This window comes from Pristiophorus japonicus, chromosome 8, assembly GCF_044704955.1.
Source record: "Pristiophorus japonicus isolate sPriJap1 chromosome 8, sPriJap1.hap1, whole genome shotgun sequence".
In the NCBI taxonomy this organism is placed as follows: domain Eukaryota; kingdom Metazoa; phylum Chordata; class Chondrichthyes; family Pristiophoridae; genus Pristiophorus; species Pristiophorus japonicus.
In genome coordinates, this window is record NC_091984.1 from 3,083,175 (window position 1) to 3,105,424 (window position 22,250).

General features: G+C 48.5%; 2 protein-coding genes and 1 pseudogene across 4 annotated transcripts in view; 1 reads left to right on the top strand and 2 right to left on the bottom strand.

The window, feature by feature from the left end:
• The first annotated feature begins 1,790 nt into the window (after window positions 1-1,790).
• On the top strand, window positions 1,791-13,396 carry LOC139268364 (ankyrin repeat and SOCS box protein 17-like). The gene is made up of 3 exons (XM_070886437.1): window positions 1,791-2,179; window positions 10,512-10,791; window positions 13,023-13,396. Exons 1-3 carry the CDS (start codon window positions 1,791-1,793, stop codon window positions 13,227-13,229), a joined length of 876 nt encoding a protein of 291 aa, XP_070742538.1. The 3' UTR covers window positions 13,230-13,396.
• Window positions 8,476-8,710, bottom strand: LOC139269886 (U2 spliceosomal RNA; annotated as a pseudogene).
• The window catches only part of msh4 (mutS homolog 4), a 133,179-nt gene continuing 123,645 nt past the window's right edge, over window positions 12,717-22,250 (bottom strand). For 2 of the 3 annotated variants that reach the window (XM_070886453.1, XM_070886455.1), the window contains 2 exons: window positions 17,502-17,590; window positions 12,717-16,016 (listed from right to left, as the gene is read on the bottom strand). In XM_070886453.1, the coding sequence (XP_070742554.1) occupies window positions 15,822-16,016; window positions 17,502-17,590 (284 nt within the window). In that variant the 3' untranslated portion in view covers window positions 12,717-15,821. The remainder of the gene's footprint in view (window positions 16,017-17,501; window positions 17,591-22,250) is intronic. The other variant, XM_070886454.1, reaches the window with a different exon arrangement.

Below are 22,250 nucleotides of genomic sequence, written 5' to 3' on the forward strand. Positions count from 1 at the left end.
CCAATTGAAGCAGCCTTTGGACTTTACTGCTAGATCCTGGGAGTCCTTTGGCACTAGGGGGAGGCCACTCAACAGCCGTTGTGTTCCAGTCAATGACCACCCTTCAGCCAGAGAGAAAGGACCATCTCACTATGTCAGTGATGTATCTCCCACGTTAGCCCGGGTGCAGGGATCCTGTTGGCCAGCGCTAGGGTCCCCGTTGATCAGAAGCCTCTTAGCTCCTGCCCATTCACCCCAAGTGTTGTCCTCTGCTCCTCGGCTCTGCTCTGCTAGCGAGCCAGGGCGGGCAGATCTGTCCGAGTGTCCCGGGGACGTGGACAGGGCCCGGGCCAGCCCCAGTACCCCGAAGAGGGGCTCCCAGCTCGCTGCCAATGTGCCGATGGTCAGGCTCGGCCCCAAGGCCAGCGGCCAGGTCAGGGTGGTGATGTCCAAGTGGGAGAAGGCTCGGGTCCTCCGCCAGATGGTCTCGAGCTACAACCAGCCGGCCGACCACACCCAGCACCAGAGGGAGACCCAGCAACTGTTGCAAGTCCAGATCAAGGCGTTCATCGCCGAGCTGGTGCAACTGAAGCAAACCGGCTCCAGGGGATACAACTGAATGAATTAACAGAGGGGGCATTCCCCACATCCCCCCCCCTTCCCTGCCAATCACCATGTGTCTGGCGTGTTCCAGGAGCCGGTTGAATGGAGGCGGCGATGGCGCGGCAGAGAAAACACCCTTTTTTTCCCCGACAACTCTGGGAATTTGTACGGAATTCCATCATCTAGCCCCATTCATCAAACCCCATTAGCTTTAAGTTTGATGTGCAGACACGGTGTGAGATTTCCTCTGTCCCTCTCCCCAGGTGCTGGAGACGAGGGTGAGCTATGTTCAAATTAGACAAGGCTGACTGGCCAGAATAGATGGGCAGAATGGCCCCGTTTCTGCTCTCATTAAACTCCAAGGTCATTCCTAACCCTAGCCAAATGTTGCTGGCATCCTGAAAGATTTTAAATTCCGATCTCGTTACCAATAGCGAATAGAGGAAATTTCCAGCAATCCATTTATAAGGTTGCCACTGTTCATCACAGCCACCAGAGATATCTGTGCTTCTCAATATGGGCAAAACAGCCCAAAAAGGGATTTAAGTTATTGTTGAAACTCTAAAGAAACGAGAGGAACACACTGAGCAAATGTAGTAAAGGTAAACACTGGAAACGCAGCCCAAGAATTCGTTCACACAACATGAAAGTTATAGAATTTACAGCACAGAAACAGGCTGTTCAGCCCAACAGTTCCATGCTGGTATAATCAGAACTGTTCCATGTTGGTGTTCATGCTCCACACGAGTCTCCTCCCATCCCTCTTCATTTCACCCTATCCCCATACCCTTCTATTTTCTCCCTTGTGTTTATCCAGCTTCTCCTTAAATGCATCGATACTATTTGCCTCAACCACTCCCTGTGGCAGCGAGTTCCACATTCTCACCACTCTCTGGGTAAAGGGGTTTCTCCTGAATTCTTTATTGGATTTACTAGTGACTGTCTTAAAGTTAAGACCCTTAGTTTTTGGATTCCCCTACAAGTGTCTACACCTGCCCCATCAAACTCTTTCATAAGGTTGAGGGGCCTCATGTTTTTAAGACATTTTCTGATGTCACCGGGTGAGCTATGTCAAAATCTAGTTTATGTAACAAAAGAAGATGTCACGGTTGGTCTGAGGTTTTTAATGAAACAAGGGGAACCTGTTGCCTGTAGTGAGAGGAGACTTGGGGCTAAAACCCTACTTTCTGCGTGTGTCCTGGACGGGCATGTCTGACGAGGCTGAGAGCTGCTGTAAAGGGCCGGGAGTGCGACAGAGTCTGTTCGGGGAGCTTCTGGAGAGAGTGGCCGTGAAGAGCTTACTGGGTCCGCTGTGCCATCGGTGGGAGCCACTCATCTACCACGCCCTGTCGCACATCCTGCGACACGTCGACGCGCTGGGGTTAGATTCCCTCCTCTCCGATTACATCGCTTTCGTCCAACAGCCACGCGACAAGAGCAGCCTCGGCTTCTACTTGGAGTTCACGGGGATCTGCATCAACACCATCCTGTACTGGTTGTTCGCCCGAAGGGTCAGCCCCCTGTTGGTGCAGAAACTATTGGAGAGGACCGTCAGCTACCTGGGAGATAGGGGAAACCGGCTGGCACTGATCTGGAGGTAATTCACTGGGAGCTACTCACAATCTTTTATAAACTTCCATTCAATCACCCACATTGGTCTATGTTTTTGGATGCAAAATGGAATTTGGCTGGACCACATAAAGCATTATTGGGTCCTACTCTTACATAAGTAGATAAGAAATAGGAGCAGGAGTAGGCCATGCGGCCCCTCGAGCCTGCTCCGCCATTCAATAAGATCATGGCTGATCTGATCATGGACTCAGCTCCACTTCCCTGCCCGCTCCCCATAACCCTTTATCGTTTAAGAAACTTGTCTGCAAAACTGCTCACTATTCCAGAGTCATTCTGGAAAGCAAAGATAACCCCCGGCTATTATTCTCTACTGCTCACCGTCTTATTAAAGCCCTCTCTCCTGTCTCCACCACACTCCCCTCCAACATCAAGTGTGAGGAGCTCATGGATTTCTTTGTCTCAAAGATTGAGACCATCCGATCATCTGCCTCTTCCAGTTCCCTTCCTTCCCCTAGCCCAAGGGGGCAAAGTTCCTCTGAGGTTCCCCCTTGCCCTAGTTCTAAACTCGCATCTTTCTCCAGTTTCTCTCTTGATTTCCTCTTGACCTCGCCACGCTCATCTTGACCATGAGACCCACTTCCTGCTCTCTTGACCCTATACCCTTTTCTTCTTAGGTGGTCCCTTGTATCAAGGATGATTTGCTTCCACACCAAAAAGGGATGAGTTCACAGATGTTTCGATGAGGACCTGATATTCCAGGTCCCGAACTATATCCTGAAGGGTGGAAGATGCCTGTGCGTGGATTTTTTTAACGTGTGGTGGCTGATGCATCCCAGTCACCACACAGGCTTAACAGAGCTAGGTCTTGGTCTAGTGGTAAGGGTTAACCAAGACGACTGGAGACCAGCTCTGCTGCACGGACCTGGTGCGCAGACATATCGCAGTGTGGGCTGGGCCCGTGCTGCCCCTGGGGCCATGTCTCTTCTGGGCCCCGAACTCCCGCCTCTCCCGGGCTCCGATCACGTTGCTCGTAGGCCTCGATCTCTCTCCGCTCCTCTGCCCCGATCATTTTCCGCACCTCCGCCCCGATCATTCGCCACACATCTGCTGTACCTGGGCCCGGCCGAAGTCCCTGCCCACTCTCCAATCGGCGACCTGGGTTTTGGTGACATCACCCAGTCTGGAACCAGTGTGGCGCCTCGACCTGCGAGGAAACCCTATTCCCACTAAACTGCTGGCCACCCAACTTCCTTTTCTGGTTCCCATGTTTGCGATATTAATGGTTCTCCTCAAATCTGCAGTCATCACCGCTCCCAAATCCGTGCCCATCTTTCCCGGAACTCCATGTTTGAATGCCTTCAATCCAGTTTCCACCTCTGCCACAGTACTGAAACGGCTCTCATCAAAGTCACAAATGACATCCTTTGTGACTGTGACAAAGGCAAACTATCCCTCCTTGTCCTTCTCGACCTGTCTGCAGCCTTTGACACGGTTGACCACTCCAACCTCCTCCAACGCCTCTCCATCATCGTCCAGCTGGGTGGGACTGCACTCGCCTGGTTCCATTCTCATCCATCGAATCATAGCCAGAGAATCACCTGCAACGGCTTCTCTTCCCGCCCCCGCATCGTTACCTCTGGTGTCCCCCAAGGATCTATCCTTGGCCCCCTCCTATTTCTCATCTATATACTGCCCCTTGGCGATATCATCCGAAAACACAGTGTCAGTTTCCACATGTACGCTGAGACACCCAGCTCTACCTCACCCCCACTTCTCTCGACCCCTCCTCAGTCTCTAAATTGTCAGACTGCTTGTCCGACATCCAGTACTGGATGAGCAGAAATTTTATCCAATTAAATATTGAGAAGACTGAAGCCATTGTCTTTGGTTCCCGCAGCGTTCCCTGACCACTGACTCCATCCCTCTCCCTAGCATCTATCTGAGGCTAAACCAGACTGTTTGCAACCTAGGCATCATATTTGACCTTGAAATGAGCTTCCGGCCACATATCTACGGCATAACAAAAAACACCTATTTCCATTGATGTAACATCACCCGCCTCCCTTCGCCCCTGCCTCAGCTCATCTGTTGCTGAAATCTCATCCATTCCTTTGTTACCTCTAGACTTGACTATTCCAATGTACTCCTGGCTGGCCTCCCACATTCTACCCTTCATAAACTAGAGGTAATACAAAACTCGGCTGCCCGTGTCCTAACTCGCACCAAGTTCCGCTCACCCATCAACCCGGTGCTCGCTGACGTAATTGGCTCTCGGTTAAGCAACGCCTCGATTTCAAAATTCTCATCCTTGTTTACAAATCCCTCCATGGCCCTCTCCCCTCCCTATCTCTGTAATCTTTTTCAGCCTCACAACCCCCCACCCCTGTCACCCCTGAGGTGTCTACGTTCCTCAAATTTTGCCCTCATGAGCATCCCTGATTATAATCGCTCAACCATTGGTGGCCGTGCCTTCAGCTGCCTGGGTCCCAAGCTCTGGAACTCCCTCCCTAAACCTCTCTGCCTCTCTTTCCTCCTTTAAGATGCTCCTTAAAATTTACCTCTTTGACCAATCTGCTCTAATTTCTTCTTATGTGGCATGGTGTCAAATTTATCTGTTTTGTCTTATAACACCGCTGTGAAGCACCTTGGGAAGTTTTACTATGTTAAAGGCGCTATATAATTAAACGTTGTTGTTGTAGAATGTGCATTGCCCTTATGAAAAAAAAAGAACTTGCATTTATATCGCGCCGTTCACTTCTCAAAGCATTTTACACCCAATCAAGTACTTTATTGAAGTGTCGTTATTGTTGTAATGCAGGAAACGCAGCAGCCAATTTGCACACCGCAAGATCTAACAGACAGCAATGAGATAAATGACCAGATAATCTGATTTTAGTGGTGTTGAGTAAGGGGATAAACAGTGGCCAGTGGGGATAACTTCCCTGCTCTTCTTCAAAATACTTGCTGCGGGATCTTTTACGTCCACCTGAGAGGGTAGACTGAGCCTCGGTTTAACGTCTCATCCAAAAGATGACACCTGCAACAGTGCAGCAATCTCTCAGTACTGCCCCTCCAACAGTGTAGCACTCCCTCAGTACTGCCCCTCCGACAGTGCGGCACTCCCTCAGTACCGCCCTTCCAACAGTGCAGCACTCCCTCAGTAATGCACTGGAGTGTCAGCCTAGATTTTTATCCTGAATTCTCTGGAGTGGAACTTGAGAAGACATCACAAAGCGCTTTACAGCCCATGACGTCCTTTTTGAAGTGCCGTCACTGTTGTAATGTAGGAATGAGCCCACAACCTGCTGACTCTGAAGTGAGAGTGCCACCCACCGAGCCACGGCTGACACTTTCATTCAACGATCCACATCTGACCGTGCTTTTGATGTTATGTCCGGCCGCGTGCGGAAAAGAGTGTTTGAAGACCAGGCCCTCAAATTTACCACCAAACTCATGGTCTGTAGGGCTGTAGTAATACCCGCCCTCCTGTACGGATCTGAGGCATGGACGATGTACAGAAGGCACCTCAAGTCGCTGGAGATACATCACCAACGATGTCTCCGCAAGATCCTTCAAATCCCCTGGGAGGACAGGTGCACCAACATCAGTGTCCTTAGCAAGCTAACATCCCCAAGTACTGAAGCACTGACCACACTCGATCAGCTTCGCTGGGCAGGCCACATAGTTCGCATGCCAGACACGAGACTCCCTAAGCAAATGCTTTATGCGGAGCTCCTTCATGGTAAACGAGCCAAAGGAGGACAGCGGAAACGTTATAAGGACACCCTCAAAGCCTCCCTGATAAAGTGCGACATCACCACTGACACCTGGGAGCCCCTGGCCGCAGACCGCCCAAGGTGAAGAGAGTCTATTCGGGAGGGCGTTGAGCTCTTTGAGGCTTGACGTAAGGAGCATGAAGGGGCCAGGCGCAGGCAGCGGAAGGAGTGCGCGGCAAACCAGCCTCACCGACCCCTTCCCCCGACGAATGTCTGTCCCACCTGTAACAGGGTCTGTGGCTCTCGTATCGGACTGTTCAGCCATTAAAGAACTCACTTTGGGAGCGGAAGCAAGTCCTCCTCGATTCCGAGGGACTGCCTATGATGTATTATATTTTACTGCTTGATGCGTTTAGTGCTAATTATTGCGCTCCTGTGAAGCGCATTGTTTTCCTCTGTTAAATTCGCTATATAAATGCAAGGTTCTGTTATAATATTGATCACCTGAGTCTTGAACAAAAAAATAATTACTGCCTTGTTTTCGACTCTACGGTTTTGTTTGTGGCTTTGTGAGTTCGGAGCAGTGCAACAATAAAAACAACCACAGGGGCTATTCGAAACACATTTAGACCCCCGATGTGAGATTCAGTCTGCCAGTCATTGTGCAGCTGAGAAGATAGCTGTTGTTCTCGCTTCCAGCTAGCCTGGCTCCAGCTGGAATACCTCTGCCCAATGGAAAGTTCTGCGGACATGTTCTTACAGGCCCAGACAGAGCAGCCGTACTGACGGCTAATGCGTTGAGAGTTTGGAAAAAGGTTCATGTAATCTCCGAGGTATCCTCCCTTCTCCTTCCCTCCCCAGCACTGTATAAAGCAGGAGCCAAATTAGAGAATGATACGGCACAGCCGGCTGTGTGAAAAGAGAGATCCAATTAGTCCCACTCCCCCTGCTCTTTCATTGAAACATAGAAACATAGGAAATAGGTGCAGGAGTAGGCCATTCGGCCCTTCTAGCCTGCACCGCCATTCAATGAGTTCATGGCTGAACATGCAACTTCAGTACCCCATTCCTGCTTTCTCACCATACCCCTTGATCCCTCTAGTAGTAAGGACTTCATCTAACTTCTTTTTGAATATATTTAGTGAATTGGCCTCAACAACTTTCTGTGGTAGAGAATTCCACAGGTTCACAAATCTCTGGGTGAAGAAGTTTCTCCTCATCTCGGTCCTAAATGGCTTACCCCTTATCCTTAGACTGTGTCCCCTGGTTCTGGACTTCCCCAACATTGGGAACGTTCTTCCTGCATCTAACCTGTCTAACCCCGTCAGAATTTTAAATGTTTCTATGAGGTCCCCTCTCATTCTTCTGAACTCTAGTGAATACAAGCCCAGTTGATCCAGTCTTTCTTGATAGGTCAGTCCCGCCATCCCGGGAATCAGTCTGGTGAACCTTCGCTGCACTCCCTCAATAGCAAGAATGTCCTTCCTCAGGTTAGGCGACCAAAACTGTACCAGGTGTGGCCTCACCAAGGCTCTGTACAACTGTAGCAACACCTTCCTGCCCCTGTACTCAAATCCCCTCGCTATGAAGGCCAACATGCCATTTGCTTTCTTAACCGCCTGCTGTACCTGCATGCCAACCTTGCACATCTTTCCCCTTCAAGTATTTATTCAATTCCCTTTTGAGAGTTATTATGGAAACTGCTTACCCCGCCCTTTACATTGGATATAGAGCACAGAAACAGGCGTTTATGCTCCACTCGAGCCTCCTCCCGTCCTTCCTCATCTAACTCTATCAGCATAACCCTCTATTCCCTTCTCCCTCATATGTTTATCCAGCTTCCCCTTAAATATATCGATACTATTCGCCTCAACCCCTCCCTATGGCAGCGAGTTCCACATTCAAACCACTCTCCGAATTTCCTATTTGATTACTTGGAGACTGACTATCTTATATTGATGGCCTCTAGTTATGCTCTTCCCCACAAGTGGAAACATTCTGTATCCACTCTTTCATAGTTTTAAAGATCTCTATTAGGTCACACACTCCTCAGCCTTCCTTTTTCAAGTGAAAGGAGACCCAATATGTTCATCCTTTCCTGATATGTGTACCCTCGCATTTCTGGTGCCATCCGTTAAATCTTCTCTGCGTCCTCTCCAATGCCTCCATATCCTTTCTATAATATGGCGACCAGAATTGTCCACAGTGTGGTCTAACCCCCCAAGGTTCGATACAAGTTTAGCATAACTTCATTACTTTTCAATTCTATACCTCTAGAAATAAACCCTAGTGCCTGGTTTGCTAACCTGTGTCACAACGTTTAGTGATGTGTGTATTTGTATCCGAGATCCCTTTGTTCCTCTACCCCACCCAGACTCACACCCTCCCAGTAATAAGTGACCTCCCTATTCTTCCTACAGGCAGTGCATTCCATAACATACCAACTCGTTCCATTAAAAAATGTTTCCTCGTGTCTCCTCGAGTTCTTTTTTTTTTTAAATTCGTAGCCAATCGTTCCAATTCTTTGTCAAATCACAAACGCCAGAGGTCACCTTGCACATGCCAAGGATCACTCTGCGCCAATGCTCTTAGCCAAAAGGCCTAGAGCCACTGCACCGTTCCTGGAAGTACTGCAATACCAGGTTCGTGCCATGGAGGTGGATGGGTCAGGTCCCCCACACACCTCCGTGGAGGTGGATGGGTCAAACCTCCCCACCCACCTCCTGTTTCCAAAAATGCAAGCATATACCTTCCTGACCAGGGAGAAACCACCCTGGGGTCATGGTGGCTGGTCAGAAACGGTACTACACTTGATCTTAGCCAAAAGGCCGAGAAGCGAGTTCTTTTGACTCGCCTTAAATCGGTGCCCTCTGATTACTGACCCTTCAGCCACTGGAAACAGTGTCTCCTTATTTACTCTATCTAGCTTCCCCTTAGAGGTGAGCTAACCACTCTCTGAGTGAAGGAGTTTCTCCTGAATTCCCAATTGGATTTATTGGTGACTGTTTTATATTTACTGGTCTCCCCCACCAGTGGAAATATTTTCTCTATATCCACCCTATCAAACCCTCTCTGTGAAACAGCACAACAATCATAGCGACAATGGAGTTCTGCCTCAGGGGTCTGTGTTGCTACATCTATAATAAGCGTCTGTCAGGAATTCAGATTAAGACCATGAATAGAACTTGCACGATAAAATGGTGCTGAAAATGTTCCCAAGTGTCAGCCATGGCGCAGTGGGTGGCACCCTCGCTTCTGAGTTACAAGGTTGTGGCTTCAGGTCCCACTCCAGAGGCTTCAGCATTGAAATCTAGGCTGATACTCCACTGCAGTACTGAGGGAGTGCTACATTGTCAGAGGGGCAGTACTGAGGGAGTGCTGCACTGTCGGAGGGGCAGTACTGAGGGAGTGCTACACTGTCAGAGGGGCAGTACTGAGGGAGTGCTACACTGTCAGAGGGGCAGTACTGAGGGAGTGCTACACTGTCAGAGGGGCAGTACTGAGGGAGTGCTACATTGTCAGAGGGGCAGTACTGAGGGAGTGCTACACTGTCAGAGGGGCAATACTGAGGGAGTGCTACACTGTCAGAGGGGCAGTACTGAGGGAGTGCTGCACTGTCGGAGGGGCAGTACTGAGGGAGGGCTGCACTGTCGGAGGGGCAGTACTGAGGGAGGGCTGCACTGTCGGAGGAACAGTACTGAGGGAGCGCTGCACTGTCGGAGGGGCAGTACTGAGGGAGGGCTGCACTGTCGGAGGAACAGTACTGAGGGAGCGCTGCACTGTCGGAGGAACAGTACTGAGGGAGCGCTGCACTGTCAGAGGTGCCGTCTTTCGGATGAGACGTTAAACCGAGGCCCCATCTGCTCTCTCAGATGGATGTAAAAGATCCCACGGCATTATTTCGAAGAAGAGCAGGACCAATATTTATCCCTCAATCAACATCACTAAAACAGATTATCTGGTCATTATCACACTCCTGTTTGTGAGAGCTTGCTGTGTGGAACCTTTACTACATTAAAAGGCGCTATAGGAATGAAAGTTGTTGGTGCTGTAGTGTATTTGCTTCGGGAGTTCTTTGCTTAAGAATTCATTGCTTCACTTTTGCTGTAAAGAACTAGATTGTTAAACCTTTGCTGATAAACCATCAACTACCAGTTCATCCACCAGGCTCACAACTGCACGCCTCATCGTGGAGAACCTGAACTCAATGAACCGGGGTTTTATTGAGTCTTGTGAAATCACGTGACTGGTTCAGCCACTCACAGTGCAACAGCTCCACAAGACTGTGAGCATGCTGTGAACATTACTGTTGCTGTATATTATCAGCTCCTGGTCATATCTAATGGCAGAAATTCAGGAATTCTAAGCAAGCCAAATTAATAAAACTTGCATTAAAATGATGCTGAAGATAATTCCCCTTTTTATATGGTTTTCAAAATGGAAATAAATGGCTTGACATTAAATGCAAGAATATTCAAAGTTTTAAAAGAATGTTAATTTGTGCTTCAAAGTTCTCTTGCCACCTGTGCATTCGAATTAACGTGCGCCACTTACAAATGATGAGATAAATAATAAACCGTGGAGGCTGCTTTTAAAATGTCGTTATTAAATGGGTTTTTGAATTTCCTGTTTGCGTTGCAGAACCTTCGCACCAGTGTACAATCCAAGCCCATTAAGCGGAGTGACCCCCTTGCATTTTGTAGCTCAAGGCAGGCAGTCAGACATTCTGAAGATTTTACTCCAGTATGGGATACTGGAGAGAGAGCACAGCCCCATGTCCACAATCCTCATCATCCTCTTCTACCCAACACCAGTAGCAAGAGTGCATGACCTTGAGTCAACACACATAATAGAGGAGGCAAAGTTATGTCTCGGTTTATGCTTTAGAGTGATGTGTCGCATATACGTCGCACAGATTAAGGTAGGTTCTGCTGTCAGCCATGCACGATGTTCAAAGACTTGTTGTTTTTGTTTGGAGTTAACGTGTTTTTTTAACTGTCCGAAGGCCATGTTTAATACACGGATTCATTGTGCTTCACAAACCTCCTGCCCCGGCCTTGTGATGGCTTTGGAAGCTGTAACATTAGGACGATTACAAAGTTCTCAACCTTGTGTTCAAATCCCTCCATGGCCTCGCTCTTTCCCTATCTCTGTAACCTCCTCCATCCTATGACTCTCCCGGGATTTCTGCACTCCTCCAATTCTGTCCTCTTGTGCATCCCCGATTTTAATCGGCCAACCATCGGCGGCCGTGCCTTCAGCTGCCTGACCCCCAAGCTCTGGAATTCCCTCCCTGAACCTCTCTAACTCTCTCCTCCTTTTAAGATGCTTCTTAAAACCTACGTCTTTGACCAAGCTTCCGGTCAGCTGTTCTAATATCTCCTTATGTGGCTCGGTGTCAAATTCTGTTTGATAACATTCCTGTGAAGCACCTTGGGATGGTTTACTGTGTTAAAGGCGCTGTATAAATGCAAATTATTGTTATAAGCCCGATAGTCCTCTCCTGTGAACCTGGGGTAGCTTAGTTCCCAGACGTAAAGGAGCAGGAATTACACTGCCCGAGGAATTCTGGAGCTTCTCTCAAAAGTGGGGGAAGAGGAGAGGAGCAGACATAGCTCCTGCAATAAGTGCAGGTATTGTATTGTAATTGTGTAGAACCAAGGGAGAAGGGCCCCCAATAGGTCATCCCACCTCATCTTTCTCCAGGGACACCAGTTGGCATGTCTGTGTTGAGGGAAGCATGGAACTAACCCTTCTCAGCTAGCTCGTGACCAAAATGCCCAATCCAGGCCAGGTCAGACGGAGCCTACCTTCCCAGCGAGGGGAGAGAGGAATATCGGACCCGAATTCGCCCAGCTTCAAAATCGTCACAGAAGGAGGCCATTCAGCCTGCCCTGCCTGTGCCGGCTCTGTGAAAGAGCAATCCAATTAGTCCCACACCCCAGCTTTTTGCAGATGAGTCCTCTTCACTACATGTCCAATTGCCTTTTGAAAGTTCCTGTGGAACCTGCTTCCACTACCCTTTCAGATCGTGCGTTCCAGATCTGGACAATCCTCTGTGTGAAGGAATCGCTCCTCGTTTCCCCCCTAGTTCTTTTGTCAGTTATTTTTAATCTGTGACCTCTGCTTAATGATCCACTTCCTGGAGGAAGCAGTTTTTCCCTGCTTGCTCTATCAAAACCCCTCATCACTTTGATCCCCTCTATTGAATCTCCACTTAACCTTCTCTGCTCTAAGAAGAACAACCCCAGTTTTTCCAGTCTATCCACATAACTGAAGTCCCTCTTCCCTCGTACCATTCTAGTAAATCTAGGGAGAGAGGGATAAACAGAGGGATATATGTGGAGAAAGAGGGAGATAGACATGGAGAGACGGAAACACAGAGACAGAGAGCAGCATGTGTGAGGACCGTTGCCCCTTATGAGTGATATTTGTAAAGACTCGCGGGTAAGACTGTCCCGTGGGTGAGAAACTGAAGAAGGCCCAGTTTCTGTGGGACCATCCCCCCAGCACAGAGTCAACAACAAAAACAACTTGCATTTATATAGTGCCATTAATCTTCTTCTTAGGCAGTCCCTCGAATCGAGGATGACTTGCTTCCTCGCCAAAAAGGGATGAGTTCAATAAATTCACAGGCGATTCAATGAAGGACCTAATATTCCGGATCCCGAACTGCATATTAAAGGGTGGAAGATGCCTGTGCGTGGATTTTTTTTAACGAGCAGTGGCCGTAGCACACCAGCCACTGTCCCACGGCGCTTCACAGGCATGTCATCAAACAGAATTTTCCACATAAGGAGATAGCAGGGTAGATGACCAAAAGCTTGGTCAAAGAGCATCTTAAGAAAGGCAGAGAGTTTTAGGAGGGAATTCCAGACCTCAGGCAGCTGAAGGCACAGCCACCAATGGTGGAGCGATTAAAATAGTGAATGCACAAGAGGCCAGAACTGGAGGAGATCAGAGAGATAGGGAAGGGGGCGCGGCTACGGGGGGAAATTGAAAACAATCGAGGCGTTGCCGGACACCTGCAGGAGAGATGGGGAAGGAGAGCGCATTAGTGAGAAAAGATGCACAGAAGGATCAAGGCCGTGGTTTAATGAGTAAGGTACCGATATGAGTGTAACGTACTCTCCTTGTTGCTTCTGTTTGCAGGCACATATTAGGTTTAGACGGCAACCTCTCATTTCTAACTGGTTGGATTACGTTCCTGTGACACGGTACAAAGAGCCGTGTGAGCTCCTCCATCTCTGCAGAATGTCTATTAGAAGTTGCCTGCTCGCCAACAGCGGGCTGCCCAGTGGAATATCCTCACTGCTGCTTCCCAAATCGCTTCAGAATTACTTGAACTTGGAAAGATAAGGTGAAAAGACCTCCCCTACCCTCCTCTCCCTTGGCTGCAGCCCTGCTTTAACAGATTGAGGACAGGGACAACAGAGAGAAGAGGAAAAAAATCCCGACCCTTCAGGAGAGAAAAAAAGAACCGATTCATTATTACAGCGTTTACATCGCGTTCTATCGCTTCACAACATGCAATAAACCCAGAATTTGCAGCAATTCCTGCACTGTTTGTTTCCTCAACAACCCTTTAAAAACGGCATTCAAACTTTTCACAGAAACTGAGTTTACAGTTAAAATCCAAAAAGCAAATCATTCACAAACTTTAAATTTGTATTCAAGTCAATCTTCTGATAAAACACTGGCCCAGAATTTGCTGGAGCAAGGCATCTCGCGCTGCACGCACAGTTAGTTCGGAGTTTTCCTCTCGCTCTAAAGCATGGATATAATTTACGTCGTAACTTGCTGGAAGTGCGAGCTGATAATGGCGATAAGTGCAAGGGCAATGAGGCATCTGGGACCTCGGTGAACGACGGGACCAGCAATCTTCGTAATCAGGATTGAGAAATAAACAAGTGAAGGACAGAGACGGAAATAGGGTGAATTAGAATCAAATCAGGGACAGAAAGAGAAATAAAGCGAGGGGGAGAAAGATTGGATTAAGAAAAAGGAAAACTTATTTAAAAAATAAATAAAAGGTATTATTTTTAAAATCCCCAATGCAAATTACTACCTGCAGGAATAAGACTCCACAGTTTCAATTGTTCCCTTTCTGGGCCGGAGAGGTTGAGTAGTATTGCACGATTTGGATCTGGGTCAGTTCCTCTGGACTGGAGGGTAGCTAATGTAACACCACTTTTTAAAAAAGGAGGGAGAGAGAAAACGGGTAATTATAGACCGGTTAGCCTGACATCAGTAGTGGGGAAAATGTTGGAATCAGTTATTAAGGATGAAATAGCAGCGCATTTGGAAAGCAGTGACAGGATCTGTCCAAGTCAGCATGGATTTATGAAAGGGAAATCATGCTTGACAAATCTTCTGGAATTTTTTGAGGATGTAACTAGTAGAGTAGACAAGGGAGAACCAGTGGATATGGTGTATTTGGACTTTCAAAAGGCTTTTGACAAGGTCCCACACAAGAGATCGGTGTGCAAAATAAAAGCACATGGTATTTTGGGGGTAATGTACTGACGTGGATAGAGAACTGGTTGGCAGACAGGAAGCAGAGAGTCGGGATAAACAGGTCCTTTTCAGAATGGCAGGCAGTGACTAGTGGGGTGCCGCAGGGCTCAGTGCTGGGACCCCAGCTCTTTACAATATACATTAACGATTTAGATGAAGGAATTGAGTGTAATATCTCCAAGTTTGCGGATGACACTAAATTGGGTGGCAGTGTGAGCTGTGAGGAGGACGCTAAGAGGCTGCAGGGTGACTTGGACAGGTTAGGTGAGTGGGCAAATGCATGGCAGATGTAGTATAATGTGGATAAATTTGAGGTTACCATTTTGGGGGCAAAAACACAAAGGCAGAATATTATCTGAATGGCGGCAGACTAGGAAAAGGAGAGGTGCAACGAGACCTGGGTGTCATGGTTCATCAGTCATTGAAAGTTGGTATGCAGGTACAGCAGGCAGTGAAGAAGGCAAATGGTATGTTGGCCTTCATAGCTGGGGGATTTGAGTATAGGAGCAGGGAGGTCTTACTGCAGTTGTACAGGGCCTTGGTGAGGCCTCACCTGGAATATTGTGTTCAGTTTTGATCTAATCTGATGAAGGATGTTCTTGCTATTGAGGGAGTGCAGCGAAGGTTTGCCAGACTGATTCCAGGGATGACTGTACTGACGTATGAGGAGAGACTGGATCAACTGGGCCTTTATACACTGGAGTTTAGAAGGATGAGGGGATCTCATAGAAACTTATAAGATTCGGACGGGACTGGACAGGTTAGATGCGGGAAGAATGTTCCCGATGTTGGGGAAGTCCAGAACCAGGGGACATAGTCTTAGGATAAGGGGTAGGCCATTTAGGACTGAGATGAGGATAAACTTCTTCACTCAGAGAGTTGTTAACCTGTGGAATTCCCTGCCGCAGAGATTTGTTGATGCCAGTTCATTGGATATATTCAAGAGGGAGTTAGATATGGCCCTTATGGCTAAAGAGATCAAGGAGTATGGAGAGAAAGCCGGAAAGGGGTACTGAGGGAATGATCAGCCATGATCTTATTGAATGGTGGTGCAGGCTCAAAGGGCCGAATAGCCTACTCCTGCACCTATTTTCTATGTTTCTATGAAACATAAGTCTGCTCATTAAAAAGGGTATTTTCATTGGCGTGTTTAATGAGTAATTAACACGCAAATGCAGCAACTTCGTGAAACTCACGGCGAGATTGCATTTCCACAAAGCTAGCGGAGGAGCGGAGCAAATCGGCCACCAACTTGCGGCGATTTGCAACTCACGCCGTATCTCTTCCTCGCCACAAGTTCCTGGAGGATTTACACGTTAATAATGCCTTTATTTAGGCAGCAAAATCTGGACCAATCTTTTATTTTTCAAATAACAACAGTGCTTGCAAACATCACGTTATTAACAGCTTCGTTACTGTTTGGAGTGAAACTTCTCAGATGGAAACATCTGTCTGTGGAGATTGCCTGGCTGCGAGGCAGTCTGCTTCATACCTGTTCCTGAGGCCCGTTAGGTACATTCGCAAATGGTCTGAGTCCAAGCACGAGTTTCTTGCTGTCTGCACCAGTCTGGTGGCCAAGTGATGCATCGCTCGCTGCTGCAGAGACTCGGCAGTGTTTCTCTGTTTACGCTGCAATTCACCAAAAAATAACTGAATCAGACTTCTACTACAGAATCAACTGGTGTGCATATAAAACTTAGTATCAATTCAAACACATACCAGCCTTCTGTGTTGGCTGTGGCTCAGTGGGTAGCACTCTCGTCTCTGAGTCACAGAGTTATGGGGTCGAGTCCCACTCCAGAGACTCAAGCCCATAATCCAGGATGACACTCGCAGTGCAGTGCTGAGGGAGCATTGCACTGTCGGAGGGGCAGTACCGAGAGCACTGCACTGTCGGAGCGAGGGAGCGCTGCACTGTTGGAGGGGCAGTGCTGAGGGAGCACTGCACTGTCGGAGAGGCAGTACTGAGGGAGTGCTGCACTGTCGGAGGGACAGTACTGAGGGAGCGCTGCACTGTCGGAGGGGCAGTACTGAGGGAGCACTGCACTGTCAGGTTGGCAGTACTGAGGGAGTACTGCACTGTCGGAGGGGCAGTATTGAGGGAGTGCTGCACTGTTGGAGGGGCAGTACTGAGGGAGTGCTGCACTGTTGGAGGGGCAGTATTGAGGGTGTGCTGCACTGTCAGGAGCAGTTCTGAGGGAATGCTGCACTGTCTTTGGGATGAGGCCCCACGTGCTCTCTCAGGTGGATGTAAATGATCCTATGGCACTATTTGAAGAAGAGCAGGAGAGTTCTCCCCGGTGCCCTAGCCAATGTTTATCCCTCAACCAACATTACTTAACAGATTATCTGGTCCATTATTGCACTGCTGTGCACAACTTGGCAGCCACATTTCCTACATTGCAACAGTGACTGCACTGCAAAAAGAAATTCCATTGGCTATAAAGTGCTTTGGGATGTCTTGAGGTAGTGAAAGGTGCTATAGAAATGCAAGAGTTTCTTTTCCCTCAAACGTGGCCTTTGATGTCAGAGGGCGTGGGGCTGAGGGGAGGAAATTTGCGTGCTCAAGACTTTTGGTCTCTATAATATATAGGGTTGCCAACCCTCCAGGATTGGCCTGAAGCCTCCTGGAATGAAAGATTAATCTCCAGAACAATGCTGTGAGCTACACCCGGGAGAAACATCATCGGATGTTGACATTTTCTTTGAGTACTTTCATTTATTCGTTGTAAAAATATTGGAGATGGTAAAATTGCCTGTCTGACTGACAGTCAAGAATAATCTAATTAAGTAACAAAGGGACTGGTTTGCTTTACACTCAATGTGGGAATGCGGGACGTTGCGAGGATGGGATGTGTTGGGCGACCAATGGCGGGAGTGTGGAGGCGGTGCGGTTGGAAGGGAGAAATGAGCTAATGAAACCTCCAGGAATACATCCAACCACAGTTGGCAATCCTAATAGCACTGCAGTCTGATTTCTACACACATATTTTGCTGCAATATTGATTGGAATTCCAGTGATTGTGAATAAAAAGATGCGTATCATTTTCCCGTTCTGTCGTACTGTCTATTAAACAAACACAGCTCTGTATCCCTGGTTTTAATTGTGCTTACCCAGATTTGCCTGGTGATGTGAGACGTGATTGCTTTAGCATCAAGTACAATTGATGGGGGAAGAGATGAAACTTCAGCAGCTTTCAAACCTCATGCAAAAGAAAAAAAACAAAGAAAAAGACATTAAGGAGAATCATAGGGGCAGCTGATATTTATATTCAGAGCAGTTTTATGTGTGGGGCCCACAGGTCCAACTAAACTACTGCAAACTGTTATGTCTTCAGATGCTCTGATAATGACTCCACGAGGCAATGTGTTGTACTTGAACTGTAGTGACCTTAGTCCATTTAATGTAACTCCAGAGTGAAGATCACACCTGGTGGCCTGCCTTTTATATTAGGCCTGGCACACCTGTACAGGTAACCTATAAGTCTCCCACTGCGGTGTCCTCTGGTGGCACACCTTGTAATAGTACAAGCAGTAACTGTCATGTATGCTACATGGCTACTGTTGGTACTATCACTAAGGTGTGCCACCAGAGGTCACAGCAGTGGGAGACTTGTAAGTTACCTGTACAGGTATGCCTGGCCTAGTATAAAAGGCAGGCCACCAGGTGTGATCTTCACTCTGGAGTTAACAAATAAAGGACTAAGGTCACTACAGTTCAAGTACAACACATTGCCTCGTGGAGTCATTATTAGAGTATCCAAGGACATAACAATTGGCGACGAGATTACGGACTTTCACGCGAAAATGGCTACCCTTGGTATGTTGCAGCAGTTCGCCGATGGTGATGTTTGGGATGCCTTTGTGGAGAGGCTTGACCATTTCTTCACAGCAAACGACCCGGCCACGCTGGCTGCTAATCAGTTGTGGGCCCACCGTCTATGGCCTCGTCAGGGACTTGCTGGCACCAGCAAAGACAACGACCAAGATGTACAAGGAGCTCATAACACTGATCCATGAGCAACTCAATTCTACACCCACCGACGGCCCGAAGGCTAGAAAATTGCGAAATACGCCGCAGACCTCAGGAGGCTGGCAGCACCGAGTGATTTTGGCAACCATCTCAATGAAGCTCTGCGGGATATCTTTGTCATTGGAATTGGCCATGAGGGTCTTCTTCACAAGCTACTGTCGGCGGATACCACAGTCACACTGCAGAAGGCCATCTCTGTGATCCAGGCATTCATGACTTCGACCTGCGGCTCTAGGCAGGTGACTCACCCTCAGGACTCAAACCTGGCAGGTAGTGTGCACCGAGTGGCGCCTTTTAGAGGCTGGACTGTAGAACACGAACCCTCTCAGGGAAGAGAGATCAGGCCCCCGAGTCCCTTAACTCAGAGTCCGCCAAGGGGGGCTAATCGAGTAGCTCCATGCTGGTGTTGTGGAGGGAATCACAGTGCTCACCTGTGCCGCTTTAAAGACAATATATGCAAGGGCTGCAGCACAAAGGACCAGCAAATGTGTAAGAGAAATATGACTCATTGTGTCGAAGAGTCTGCAGATGGCCATGAATCCAGCACGGATTGTGAAATGATAGGCAGAGAGGCAGCTCAGCCCCACGATGAGGTATATAGCATGTGTTCCCCGTTGAGGATGGAAGTCGAGATCGATGATGTTTCAGTCTTCATGGAAGTGGACACGGGGGCGAGCCAGTCAGTAATGAATCAAGAAGCCTTTGAGAGGCTATGGGACAATCAAGCTGAACGACCCAAGTTGGTCCCGGTTCAGGAAAAGCTGCGCACCTACACCGATGAACTTATCCCAGTCATTGGTAGTGCGAATGTAAAGGTACTCTATGATGGCGCGGTGCACAAGTTACCTCTGTGGATTGTTGCAGGTGATGGTCCAAAGCTACTTGAAAGAAGGTGGATGGAGAAGATCCATTGGAAGTGGGAAACACAGAAACATAGAAAATAGGTGCAAGAGTAGGCCATTCGGCCCTTCGAGCCTGCACCATCATTCAATATGATCATGGCTGATCATGCAACTTCAGTACCCCATTCCTTCTTTCTCGCCATACCCCTTGATCCCTTTAGCTGTAAAGGCCACATCTAACTCCCTTTTGAATATATCTAACGAAATGGCCTTAACAACTTTCTGTGGTAGAGAATTCCACAGGTTCACAATTCTCTGAGTGAAGAAGTTTCTCCTCATCTCGGTCCTAAATGGCTTACCCCTTATCCTTAGACTGTGACCCCTGGTTCTGGACTTCCACAACATCGGGAACATTCTTCCTGCATCTAACCTGTCCAATCCCATCAGAATTTTATATGTTTCTATGAGATCCCCTCTCATTCTTCTAAATTCCAGTGAACATAAGCCTAGTCGATCCAGTCTTTCTTCATGTGTCAGTCCTGCCATCCCGGGAATCAGTCTGGTGAATCTTTGCTGCACTCCCTCAATAGCAAGAATGTTCTTCCTCAGATTAGGAGACCAAAACTGAACACAATATTCCAGGTGTGGTCTCACCAAGGTCCTGTACAGGCTTCACCCCTCCAGTGATCGACGTCCTTCGTGTTCGGAGGCACAGCAAGACCTCACTTGAGGGTGGACCCGGCATCAGAGAACAGACCAGCACAGCACCCGAGGTACAGACCGCTCAGCATGACTGCGTGGAAATGATCCAATTGAGACGCCCCGAGCGCACCTTCCAGGCTCCAGTGTCAGGACTCGGGAGGAAGAAAATCGGATCCAAAGGCGACTTCCCAGCTTCGGTGGCAGAACCTGGGGAGAAGAGGATCACCGCAGTCGACATCGTGGATGGAGGAAAGATGGCGCCCAAACCACGAGGTGATTAGCTGAAGAAAAAGATGGCCGTGGCCAGACCAGCGCTGATGGAGCAACACGTGGCACCAAACGGAGAAGAGGATTGGGGTAAAGAAAGCAAGGCTCTCTTACAGGAGGCCTGCAACCCACCACAATTAAAGGGACAGTTCCACACACTCAAGCAATGTAATAGCAACTATAAGTTAGAGATAAAATGTGTAACTGATGATCAGAGTTGTGTACATGCAATAAGCAAGGAAAAGTCGCGCGATCATGTAAAATGTGTAATTGATGATCAGAATTGTGTACATGCAACCAGCGAGGAAAAGTCACACGATCGCAATCGGAGCTACAGAGTATCCACCATAAGTAATGAAAAGTTGTGCGATGCAGGATTTCAACTGCACACAGCCAATGCAGCGGGCAGACACCCATCGGGAGCACACAGGTCCAGTGGACTACCCAATGCTGTAGCCTGCGTCCCTGGGACCAGAGTTATGCAGCATGGAGTGTGGCCACAAGCAGCCAATACACACGAGCTGCAGAGCAAGCGACCTCAGGAGGGCATACTCTGCCCCTGATCGGCTTCACCTCTCAGGCACCCGATGGCACCAACCGCCACGAGCATGAAAGAGCAAACTGTGCAAAGGCGCGACCCGATCGCCACCAAGTCCATACCCGGAAACGAAGGGTCACTCGCTACAGTCCTCCCAAAGGGGACAGAGACCAGCCAGGATCCCAAACCAAACAACGCCCAGGCTAGTGAATCAACAGTTCTCTGTGCACTGCTAGATGACAGCCCCTCAGGGAGCAGCAGGGACCCAGGGCGCAAGAAAGGACAGGGAGGTCACAGGCATCTGTGAACCTGCCCGACGCTAAGAACCACGGCAACAGCCCTAAGAGCAGGCAGCTTGAGCCAACTGGGTTCCCACTGCCAGCACTGGGCACCGCGCCACCACCAGACTGCCTGGACTCCATCCAGCAGTTCTGGAACTAGTCTGTCCTTACGCACCGGTTACCGATCCCCAGTACACATCGATAATGTATCTCACCAGTCTAACGTACCATTCTCACAACTGAACCACAAATGATTGCAAACTTGTTTTTCTGAACTTGAATGTATATGAACGCACTGAGCCTCCGGCATAATCTATATGTGGGAGGGGGAGAATGGAGTGGTCAGGGACACACACAAACAGCAACTACCAGCACTCTACTGCACCAACCACTCACCCAAGATTGAAATAACCCGCCAAGGGTCAACCAGATAGAGCTAAGCCCAGAGCACAGTCAATGCACAGGCGATTTGCACTAAAGGCTCAGGGGGGAGTGATGCCATGTATTCTACATGGCTACTGTTTGTACTATCACAAGGTGTGCCACCAGAGGGCACAGCAGTGAGAGCTTGTAGTTACCTGTACAGGTGTGCCTGGCCTAGTATAATAGGCAGGCCACCAGGTGTGATCCTCACTCTGGAGTTTACAAATAAAGGACTAAGGTCACCACAGTTCAAGTACAACACATTGCCTCGTGGAGTCATTATTAGAGCATCCAAGAACATAACAGTAACCATGTAGGATACATGACATCACTTTCCCCCAAGTCCTTAGTGCAAATCGCCTTTGCATTGACCGTGCTCTGGGCGTAGCTCTCTGGTTGACCCTTGGAGGGTCGTTTCCATCATGGGTGAGTCGGTGGTGTTCCGTTGGCAGTAGAGGTGCTGGTGGTTTCTGTTTGTGCGTCCATGACCACTCGTGCCATTGGCTCATTACATTCATATACATTCAAGTCCAAAAAAAATTTACATTTACAGTATTGCATTCGTGGTACCATGGTGAGGTAAGTACATTTGAATGGTGAAGTACATACTTGGAATATGCTTGGAGTCAGTGCTGGGGTCAGCACCAGTGCTTGAGGACAAACTAATGCCAGAACTGCTGGATGGTGTCCAGATAGTCTGGTGGTGGTGTGGTGCCCAGTGCTGGCAGTGGGAACCCGGTTGGTTTGAGTTGCCTGCTCTCGGGGCTTTTGCTGTTG

Excerpts from the sequence above, each read along its gene's own strand:
- LOC139268364 (XM_070886437.1), top strand. The coding sequence starts at position 1,791 with ATGTCTGACGAGGCTGAGAGCTGCTGTAAAGGGCCGGGAGTGCGACAG. Across the intron at positions 2,180-10,511 it reads CGGCTGGCACTGATCTGGAG|AACCTTCGCACCAGTGTACA; the intron begins GTAATTCACTGG and ends TTTGCGTTGCAG. Across the intron at positions 10,792-13,022 it reads TATACGTCGCACAGATTAAG|GCACATATTAGGTTTAGACG; the intron begins GTAGGTTCTGCT and ends TTCTGTTTGCAG.